This window comes from Calypte anna, chromosome 10, assembly GCF_003957555.1.
Source record: "Calypte anna isolate BGI_N300 chromosome 10, bCalAnn1_v1.p, whole genome shotgun sequence".
In the NCBI taxonomy this organism is placed as follows: Eukaryota; Metazoa; Chordata; class Aves; order Apodiformes; family Trochilidae; genus Calypte; species Calypte anna.
Genome location: NC_044256.1, coordinates 3,097,449 through 3,108,530, shown reverse-complemented (window position 1 = coordinate 3,108,530; position 11,082 = coordinate 3,097,449). Strand labels below are relative to the sequence as shown.

The 11,082-nt window shown below is 55.5% G+C and overlaps 1 protein-coding gene across 1 annotated transcript; it reads right to left on the bottom strand.

Annotated features, from left to right (window-relative positions):
* Positions 1–1,111: 1,111 nt before the first annotated feature.
* SCAMP5 (secretory carrier membrane protein 5) lies at positions 1,112–8,991 on the bottom strand. The gene is made up of 7 exons (XM_030457244.1): positions 8,874–8,991; positions 7,204–7,280; positions 6,792–6,920; positions 5,001–5,157; positions 4,433–4,534; positions 4,116–4,233; positions 1,112–2,882 (listed from the first exon to the last, which is right to left on the bottom strand). The coding sequence occupies exons 2-7, from the start codon at positions 7,208–7,210 to the stop codon at positions 2,688–2,690; spliced, it is 708 nt and encodes a 235-aa protein (XP_030313104.1). The 5' UTR covers positions 7,211–7,280; positions 8,874–8,991; the 3' UTR covers positions 1,112–2,687.
* Between the last annotated feature and the right edge of the window lie 2,091 nt (positions 8,992–11,082).

Here is an 11,082-nt window from a genome sequence, read left to right as displayed (position 1 = left end):
GAGCGCCTCAGGCAGTGCCGAGGGGGCGGGCGGGCGGGCGAGTCCCCGGAAGGCCCCTGAGGGGAGGGTGCTGGGGTGTGGGAAGGTGTTGGGGGGTTCGGAGGGCACCAGGGGATTCACGGCCAGTGGGGCGGAACCGGGCAGGGGAAAGGAGGGCGGGAGGGGTCCGGGCTGCTCCTGCTGCCTGGGGAGCCCCGGGAAGGGAGGGAGCCCAGGAGAAAAAAAAAATCCTCCCGGCGGAATCAGAGAACACCTGCAGGAATCAGGGAAAACTTCCTGCAGGAGTAGGTTTGAGGGCTGTTTGGTCATTATCTGGAGCAGATCTGGGGCACTGTGTGGTCCCCAGCCCTCCCGGGGTGCTTTCCTTCCTTCCTTCCTTCCTTCCTTCCTTCCTTCCTTCCTTCCTTCCTTCCGTCCATCCCTCCATCTCTCCCTCCATCCATCTCTCCCTCCATCCATCCATCTCTCCCTCCCTCCATCCATCTCTCCATCCCTCCATCCATCCCTCCATCCATCTCTCCATCCCTCTCTCCAGCCATCCCTCCATCCCTCCCTCCATCCATCTCTCCATCCCTCCCTCCATCCCTCCATCCCTCCCTCCATCCATCTCTCCATCCATCCATCCATCCATCCACCCCTCCATCCATCTCTCCTGTGAGGAAGGGCTGAGGTCTTGGGTCTTTTGGAGAAGACTGAAGGGGGGATCATACCAGAGCACCTCAGTACCTCAGGGCTGGGTGTCAGATGGACTGGACCAGGCTTTTTTTTCCAGTGGAACCCCGTGGCAGGACAAGAGGTCACAGGCACAAACTTGGACACGAGAAGTTCCATCTAAACAGGAGCTGGGACTTGGGTTACTTTGGAGATAGGAGAGCACTGGAGGAGGATGCCCACAGAGGTGGTGGAAATACTCTGGAAATTTCCACTCTCTGGAAATACTCCCACCAGCCTGGCTGCCACCACCCTGGGGGGGGTCTGGGTGACCTCCAGGGGTCCCTTCTTCCAAGCCCTGTGGTCCCCAGCTACAAGTGGAGGGAGAGGGGCAGTGGTGAGGGGGCAGCACTCGCTCAGAGAGGCTGGAGAGGAGGTCAAGATGCTGAAGCAACGTCTGTGAGTGACAGCTGGTTACAGTTATTATTGATGAGTCTTATTGTCAACGCAAGAGGTGAAGCCACTTAAATCCATCATTTCTCAGACATGAATGACAGAGCACACGGTTTGACGTGGTTAAAAGTCTTCGGCTAGCTAGAAATGAACTGCACAATATTGAAACCTGATTTAAGTACATAACAGGCTCAGCAAATGGTGACTTTTCTCCTTGGGTTTTATACAGATTTACACGTGCACACAGACCCAGTGCTTCATCCTTAGCCCTGTCAAGAGGCGACTGCCTGCTGCAGAGTGGCCAAAGTGCTACCCTTAAAAAGGAAACTATTCTGGGTGGGCTTTGCTGGGAAGGAGCAATTCCTCTTTAGGGGGGGATTCCAAGCCTCCCAGGGGAGCTGGAAGGGACAGGTGAGGGGGTTGTGGGCAGGAGGTGCTCGAGCCCAGAGGCTGTGTCAGGAGCTGCTTTTCCAGGGCCTGGAGAGGAATTTGGCTTATTGAAAAGTGCAGTTAAAAATCTGAAAAGCATCTTTCGGGAGCAGCTTTCCCCCCTCCTGCCCTGCAGTGCCCAGCAGCTCCTGCTCCCCAGCCCATCTTCTCTGGGCTCTGCCAGGTCGTTAATTCCAGCCTAGCCTTCCCAAATGGGGCAGGGATTTGGGGCTGGAGAGAGAGAGAAGGGATTTCTGTAGCAGGGAAAGAAGTGGGTTTGGAAGCAGGGATCCTTCCCACCAGCCTGGAGGTTTCCTAAAGAGCCTCAGATCAGCACATGCCACAGAAGATGGGGCAGTGAGATGGGTGCCCTGCCTGTGCTTGTAGGATGTGAGCCACAGCCTCACCCCAGAATAGTTCCTCTGAGGAACACTCTGCCCACTTGAGAGCTGCTTTTCAAAATAGAAGCTTTTTTTTTTTAAAAAAAAAAAAACAACAACAAAACCCAACACAAGAGACTGGGGGTGCAGCACGTGGAACAGGAGGGGTTTTATCCCTCAGGGAAATCCCCTCCTGGCTCCCCCCAAGGCACACACACACCCACACTGCTCTGCCACAGCAGCTCCTGACACCACCACACACACACACACAAGTTGTAGATCCTGAGCCAGGGCGTGGATTAGGGATCTCTTGGCCTCCAGCAAGAGGGGAGAGGGTGGGTGCTGGTTGCTGTTTTTTGATCTTTTTTCAGGAGATTGGGGTGGGGAGGCTTGTGGCTGATATCACATACACACCTATCACCACAGGAATTAAAAAAAAAAAAAACAAAACCACCACCATTACACTATTTCACAGAGAAAAGAAGACACCTGAATGTACACTGACTGCCACGCACAACGGGAGCCCTGCAGGCCAACTCACAGCCTCCTCCAAGGGAAAGGGAAAAGGGAAAGGAAGAGCTCAAGACGACCAAAAAAAAAAGAGAAAAAAAAAAAAAGAATAATCCCAAACGACCTCATCACAAAGAATGGTACACTGACTTTCTGAGAGAGCTGCAGGAACTCTGCCTCCCCCTCCTGCCTGCCTGCCCCCCAGCGCTCCTCTTCCTCCTCCTCTTCCTCCTCCTCCTCCTCCCGGGGTCAGCATCCTGCTGCTCACATCTCGTTGGCATAGGTGTAGTTGGGGGTGGCTGAGTACTGGGTCTCGTGCTGCATCATAGCCCCCTGGGCTGCCCCCATGGCCGCGTTCTGGGCTGCCTGCTGGACGTGGGGGTTCTTCCAGGCCCCCGTGGTCCACTCCTCCTGGGCTTTGCTGAAGCTCCCACCGCTCCCCCGGTAAAACTTGTGCACCTGGAGGAGAGGTGGGAAGGAGAAAACCCCAGAGGTGTTGAGGGAGGGAGGGAGGGAGGGAGGGAGGGAGGGATGGAATGGTTGGAGGGATGGATGGATGGATGGATGGATGGATGGATGGATGGTTGGAGGGATGGATGGATGGATGGATGGATGGAGGGATGGATGGATGGTTGGAGGGATGGATGGATGGATGGATGGATGGATGGATGGATGGATGGTTGGAGGGATGGATGGATGGATGGATGGATGGATGGATGGATGGAGGGATGGATGGATGGTTGGAGGGAGGGAGGGATGGATGGATGGATGGATGGATGGATGGATGGATGGATGGATGGAGGGATGGATGGATGGATGGTTGGAGGGATGGATGGATGGATGGATGGATGGAGGGATGGATGGATGGTTGGAGGGAGGGATGGATGGATGGATGGATGGATGGATGGATGGAGGGATGGATGGATGGTTGGAGGGAGGGATGGATGGATGGATGGATGGATGGATGGAGGGATGGATGGATGGATGGATGGATAGATGGATGGATGGATGGAGGGATGGATGGAATGGTTGGAGGGATGGATGGATGGATGGATGGTTGGAGGGATGGATGGATGGATGGATGGATGGATGGATGGATGGATGGATGGTTGGAGGGAGGGATGGATGGAGGGATGGTTGGATGGATGGATGGATGGATGGACGGATGGATGGATGGAGGGATGGATGGAATGGTTGGAGGGATGGATGGATGGATGGATGGATGGATGGATGGATGGATGGTTGGAGGGATGGATGGATGGATGGATGGATGGATGGATGGATGGATGGATGGTTGGAGGGAGGGATGGATGGAGGGATGGTTGGATGGATGGATGGATGGATGGATGGACGGATGGATGGATGGAGGGATGGATGGAATGGTTGGAGGGATGGATGGATGGATGGATGGATGGATGGATGGATGGACGGATGGTTGGAGGGATGGATGGATGGATGGATGGATGGATGGATGGAATGGTTGGAGGGATGGATGGATGGATGGATGGATGGATGGATGGATGGTTGGAGGGATGGATGGATGGATGGATGGATGGATGGTTGGAGGGATGGATGGATGGATGGATGGATGGATGGATGGATGAATGGATGGATGTCAGCTTGTGCCCAGCCCCCAGGGCTCCCCAAAGCCACGCAGAACACCGCCCCCAACCCCCCTTTTCCCTTCCCTACCATGGTGAGAGCGATGAAGGAGAAGACTGCCATGGCCGTGAAGAGGATGGTGGGGATCAGCATCACCACGGCTGCCCCCACGTTGCTCCCAAATTGGGAAATGGCTGCAATCCAGCCGCTGCAAGGAGATGAAAAGAAGGGGCTGAGGAGGTAGGCTCCTGGCTGGCTCCGTGCACCCCAACCCTCCCAGCTCCCCACTCCCACCCTCCTCCAAAGAGCTGCTGAAGCACTGAGGGTGTTAAAACCCCGAGAGGTGACAGCACCAGCTCGACAGTGCCCACCTGTGACACCCAAGAGGAGAGCAGCATCTTCCTTACCAGACACCCCAGCCAGGGATTCCCACTGCCTGGATAATGCTGATCACCAGCTGGGCCATGAAGGTGAAGAAGAAGGCCATGAAGCTGAAGGAACTGTCTGTCCTGCAAGAGAAGGCTCCCTCACTCCCTGCGCCTTCCTCCCCAATGTGTTGCAAGGGCAGGGAGATGCTCCCACATTTCAGACCATTTGGGGGCACAAACTGCTGTGGCTTAACAAAATCTGGGGATACTGCACCAGGGCTTGCCCTCAGCAGCACGGATAATCACCAGAGGAACCTTAAGGGCTCGTGGAAAAAATACAAAAGAAGCCTCAAGGATGGGCAGGAGGGGAGGGAAGGCTGCACCCTCACTACTCCCCCCCCCCGGGGCACCACCCAGAGTAACACAGCTCTTGGGAAATCCCAAACAAAAGTTGGGAAAGTAAAACTAAAGAGCTGGAAAGAGCAGAAACTCCCCCAAATATTCAGAGAGTGCCCGAAGCTAAGCACTAACCATTTAGGAAAGAACAAACCAAACCAAACCAAAAGGATAGGACTGTGGGAAGCCGAGCTCAGGTGTGACCACTTACTTGAAAGCTTTGTAAATAGGTCTAAACCAGCAGACATAGGAGCAGGGTGTAAAGAGAATGAGCCAGAGAATTGCCAGTCCAAAATTAACAGCTCCGCCGCCTCCAATCAGCCATGCCAGGCAGCCAACGAGATTCACTGCCAAGGTGATGCTGTTCACTGCAAACACACACACACACACACACACAGGGAGCAGAGTAGCACAGACGCCAGGACAGGGGGAGAGAGGAGAGACCCTGACCCCAGCAGTGCCCCTGCAGGGCTGGCCTGGAGCCTCTTTGGCCAGCAGTGTGCAACCCCAGATGGATTTCCTTGAATTTTGTTTCAATCAAGTTAGCTGAGTCCAGGAGCATCCCCAGGATGGCTCAGCCACTCTTCAGCTGAGGGGCAGGAAGGAAAAATTAAAAAAAAAAAAACAAAAAAAAACCCAAAACAAAACAAAAAATGATCTGGAGGGTAATGTCTTAAGGAGCTCCAGGGCTGGTGGGGCTCTGAGGACAGGGAGAAGCTGCCTCCTTCTGCTGCCCGTGAGCCGGGGTACGTTTCCATCACCAACTGGATGAATCCAAGTGTTTTCCCTTGCCTCCAGCTCCTGAAGGAGCCTCTGCATGAGCTCCCTGAGCAGCACTGAGAGCTGGAGTCCTGAACTCTGGCCCCTGCCTTGCCAGCCCAGGGGGGTGGTGTTTGCTTCCGCCCCCCCCCCCATCTCGGGGTGAAGCCTTACAAGGGCCATTACTATGAAGCCCAGCTTAGTAGACACAGGACAAAGCAGAGAAGGCTCATCTGCATTCTGACGCCTCCGATTTTGGAGAATGATTCATTATTCCAACGAGAATTCCAACCCTCCCACCACCGCCTGCAAGGAAGCTGCAGCTGGCAAAGAAAGGGAGCTCAGCTGGCTGGGCTGAGCGGGTGCTCCAGGCTCCCTCAAGCACCCAAGGACACCCAGGGGACCTTCCAGCATCTCTGAGCTTGCCTCTGGTTGGGCTTTTCTGGGGCACCCGGGAAGAAAATGATCCCGGGAGGAGCCATGGAGAGAAACCAACAGATGGGTGACTGCCTGAGAGATCTGGAGCTGGTGGTGTGGGAGAGGTGGCAGCAAGAACCCAGCTCTGGTAAATTAAGCAGAGCAAGAAGAGACAGATTGGGGTGGGGAGGGGATTGAACATGCACCCCCATGGGGTGTTTGCCCCTGGGGAAACACAACTTTTTTCTCCTTCCCCACTCAGCCTCCAAACAGGGTGGGGGAAGTTATCCCCGGGTCACCTTCCCAATGGGATGTAGCCACCAAAAGCCAGAGTGAGGCATAGCCCCAGTGGTGCCAGCTGAGCTCCTCAGGACCTGTCTCCAGAGCAGGAGGCATTCCCTGGGCACCGAGGCACTTCCAAAGTTCAGGGAAAACACCCGCTTAAGGAACTGAAGTCCTTGAAAAAACAAACAAACCACCGAACCGAAACAGAAGTAAAAAAAAAAAAAGTGCCAGCTTGCCCTGAGCTGCACACACGTTTCCACCTACATTGGGGTGTGCTCTGTTCCTCTGGGTCTCCTCCCCATCAGGGTTGGCAAGGAGGAGAGGTGGGGGTTGTTTTTAAAAGTTAGAAGACGGTGACAGCTCTGTTAGCACAGCACGGCACACAGGGACATGCAGGGGGAAGAGGTGAGACCCGGAGGCCTGGAGGGGCAGCAGGGCTTTCCCCTGGCCTCACTCTGCTCTTTCAACCCCAGGACTTCCCTCTGGGGAAGGCAAACACAAACCTGTCCCAGCCCTGCCCTGCCCAGGCCCTGCCACTCACACATCCAGAGGTAGTAGAGCCGCTTGGTCATGGTGCGGTGCTGCGGTGGGATCTCGGCATCGAAGTCCTGGTAGAAACATGGCTTCAAGGGGATGAACTTGGGCAGGGGGGGGAAGTTGTTCACCTTTTCTGCAAGCAAAAGTTTCGACAGCGTTGGGCGCTGCACGGAGCCGAGCGTAAGCCAAGAGTCTTCCAAATTCCTCCTGTTCAGCCCCAGAACTGATGAGTTGAGGGTTTCCCCTTTGTGGCCACTGCCAGCCCACCCACGGGCACCCAGGTGAATGCAGTCCTGCAAGTGTGGACACCCACAGCCCCACCAGGGACACCAACAAAGTGACATGATGGCCAGCAAAGCCCCAGGTGGTCTCCAGAGTCAAGGGCCAGCCCTGCCAGAGCCCCCTCCTACCCGTACCTGCCATGCCGGCACGTGCTCAGCCTCTCCGTTCCACAGGAAAAGTGGGGGGGAAAAATCTGGGAGCTTTAGGAAAGCTGGAGGAAAAACGAGAGAAAGAGGGATGTGAAGTGGCCAGGTCCCTCCCTGAAGAGCCTTCACCTTCCCACGGCTCCAAAACAGCTCAAGGACAGCACTGTAAGGAGGCAGTTTGCTTTATTTACAGGACACCCGGCAGCATTCACGTGTCCCAGGCTCCCGGCCAGCACCTGGCTGGGGGCAGGATAAATCCCAGCTCCTAGCTGGGGGCAAGATAAATCCCAATACCTGGCTGGGGGCAGGACAAACCCCAGTACCTAGCTGGGGGGAAGGACAAACCCCAGCTCCTGGCTGGGGGCAGGACAAATCCCAGCAGATCTCTGGGGGCAGGACAAACCCCAGCTCCTGGCTGGGGGCAGGACAAATCCCAGTACCTAGCTGAAGGGAAGGACAAATCCCAGCTCCCACAGCCCCAGGCTCACGCACCCGTTATGGTGGAAGATTAAGAGGAGAAGATCCAGAGATGTGGGACAGGGCACAGGCTTAGCCTCCCACTCCTGACTGACCTACATCCAGCCCTGAGAGAGAGGCCAGGCTGGGTGGGCAGGATGCAGCCCCAGCAGAGGCAGCTGTGGGAACGTGGATAGCCTGAAGTTCATTACCTGGCTCTCATTTTTTTTTTTTTTTTTTCAAAATTATTATTATTATTGCAAAGAGTCTCTGTTCCCTCTGACAGCACTGCAGCTCCCAGCCCAAACCAGAAACCAGGTCAAAAGGGAGAAGGGAAATCAGCTGAAAATATCAGCTAGAGAAAAAAAATAAATAATAAAAAAAAAAGAAAAGAAACCGGTGGTGATTGTCACTAATGAGTCACTGGGGCACAGGCCCCACCATCACTCGTGGCATTTGGCACCTTTGGACTTTGCGGGTGGCAGATGGGGGAGCTCAGCATCCCAGGGTGGTCCCGGACCCCACCAGGTTCCGCCCTGCCCTGGCAGCGAAAATTAAGCAAAAATCGGGATGGGCAGGGCACGGAACAGCCCCAGATTTTAAACACGAGGGTGAAGGCATCTGCGCTGCCCACCCCCACGCACCAGGCTGTCTCGGGCACAGGACTGGCAGCACCAAACACCTTTCCCCCGACACGGGGTTCGGGCGGTGGCTGCTCACGGGTGGTGCGGGAGTGCTTGGGGGGGGGGAGGAGGGGGTGTGTGTGTCCCCTGCCCTCCCCCAGCCCCAAAACCCCCGGCCAAACCGAGCCTCCCGACACCCAGGGGTAGCCCGGCCCGGGATCCATCCCCCCGGCGCTATCACCATCCCGGCAGCCGCCACCCCGCCATGGCGGGGACAGCACCGGAGCCCCGCACCCACGGCCGGGGGCAGCACCGGAGCCCCGCCTGTGCCAGGGCAAGACAAACCTGGGGGAGGGGGAGTTTGGTAGAAACCAAAGGGCGTCTTTAAAATTTAGGGCTGGAATATCGTGGAGGGGCGGTGGGAAGATGCGTGGCGGGGGGGATGCCGCCCCACGGGTGAAGGTGCCCCACGCCCCCCCCCCATCCCCGTGGGGTGAAGGAAGCGTGCGGAAGGTGGCTCCCCCCGGGTGTGAGGGCTACCCTCCCCTCCCTCTTTCCCCGTGCAGCCCCGGGACTCACCGCCCGGCACGGTCCGGTCCGGTCCGGTCGGGTCGGTCCCACTGGGGTCCCGCGGCCCTGGGGGCGGCCGCCCGCCCCGCGCTGCTCCTGCCGCAGCGGCCCCGAATCTCGCGAGACTTGGGCACCGCCGCCGCCCGGCCCAGCGGGCGCGCCGCGAAATCTCGCGAGACTCGTTCGTCGCTGTCCAGGGTCCTGCTGCCCCCGACCGGGACCCCCTGGGGCTGGGGGCGGCTCCGAGGGGCGGGGGGCGGTGACCGGGGGGATGGGGAGGGGGGGACCCTCTGTGGGGCGGGGAGACCCCCATGGAACAACAGGGTCGCGTTTGGAACATCGAGTCCGAGCGTTCCCCCGGCACTGCCCAGGCCACCACTGAGCAATGTCCCCTCAGCATCACTTTGAGACCCTCCAGGGATGGGGACCCCCTGGCCAAGCCCTGACAGCCCTTTCCAGGGAGAAATGGCTCCGAATCTCCAATCTGAGCCTCCTCTGGCAGAACATGAGGTTGTTTCCTCTTGTCCTGTTTCTTCTTGTTAGGGAACCTAACTCCCATCCCTTGTTCCTTGGGAGCAGAGCCCGACCCCCCCCTGGCTCCAAACTCCTCTCAGGGGCTTGCACAGAGCCCCAGGGTCTCCCCTCAGCCTCCTCTGCTCCAGGATCAGCACCCACAGGGCCCTCAGATGCTCCTGGGAAGACTTTGTACTCCAGACCCTTCCCCAGCTCCATTCCCTTCTCTGGACACGCTCCAGCCCCTCAATATCCTTGTGCTCCTGAGAAACCCAGAACTGAGCCCAGGATACCAAGATCTATGGATCAAGGGCTCTGGGTCCAGACCCTGGGCCAGGACAGGAGACCAAGAGGAGCATGCAGGTCCCCAAATTTAGGGGTCCTCACTCTGCTCTGCTCCCAGGGGGACATTTTCTGCCCACACTGCCCTCCTCTCAGCTCTACACCATGCTGTCCACACACACTATTTTGGAACCAGTAGTACTGCTTTTAAGTGACCTTATTCATCTTTTATCCAAGCATGAGAGGGCTGCAGCAGCAGGTAACACACACACACGGATGCCTGAAGGGTTTGGGAAGGTGCAGCACCTTCAAGGGAGGGCAGGGAAGTTGGTGGTTTTTCAGGACAAAAGGTTCTAAGAAAAGCCTGGGCTCTGGGGCTGGTCTGCCTCCCCCCCAGGACTGCTGCCAGCAATGCCCAGGTCAGGACGCCAAGGGGAGGGGAAGGGACTGGGCTGATCCACTGCCAGGCTAGGGCAGGGAGAAAAAAACTCCTAAAAGGGAGTGTTATAAATGACCCAATATTCTCAATATTCTGTTAATGGTTTAATTGCAATGGGCAAAACATCACTGGGTGCCTGGGGAGTCTCTGCTCCACTCACAGAGCCCTAAAACTCTGGAATTACCTTTTATTGATTACAATTCTATGCATATTCAAAAGGATGTGGGGTTACATACATATTCATATTATTGTATCATTCATTATAATATTCATGATAGGCGGAGTCTGGGCGGAGTCCTCCTTTGGGGAGATATCCGGGGGTCGCCAGGGGGTCTTTGGATGAAGTAAGAAGTCTTCCTCAGGCTTGAACTTTTTTACCTTTCTTGATTTCACTGACTCCATTATATTGCTACAAGGTGATATCAGACCCCAGCCATAACTTTCCTCTTATCTGCTGGTTGTGACATCTTTATGTGCTTTTTGTTACAAATGACTGAGACTCAATCTTCTGTTCATGGTTTGTTAATTAATAAAATTGATATTCAATGAGCAAAACAGCGCTGGGTGCCTGGGGAGTCTCTGCTCCACTCACAGAGCCCTAAAACTCTGGAATTACCTTTCATTGATTACATTTCTATGCATATTCAAAAGGAGGTGGGGTTACATACATATTCATATTATTGTATCATTTCATTATAATATTCATGATAGGCGGAGTCTGAGCTGAGTCTTCTTTTGGGGAGATATCCAGGGTTTGTCTGGGAGTCTTTGGATGAAGTAAGAGGTCTTGAAAGCTTGAACTTTTTTACCTTTCTTGATTTCACTGACTTCATTATGTTGTTACAAGGTGATATCAGACCCCAGCCAGAACTTTCCTCTTATCTGCTGGTTGTGACATCTTTATGTGCTTTTTGTGCAGATGTTCCCATTCCTTTGATGCCTCGTTAGCCTTGGCAGTGCCTTGTTTTAAGAACAGGACCTACA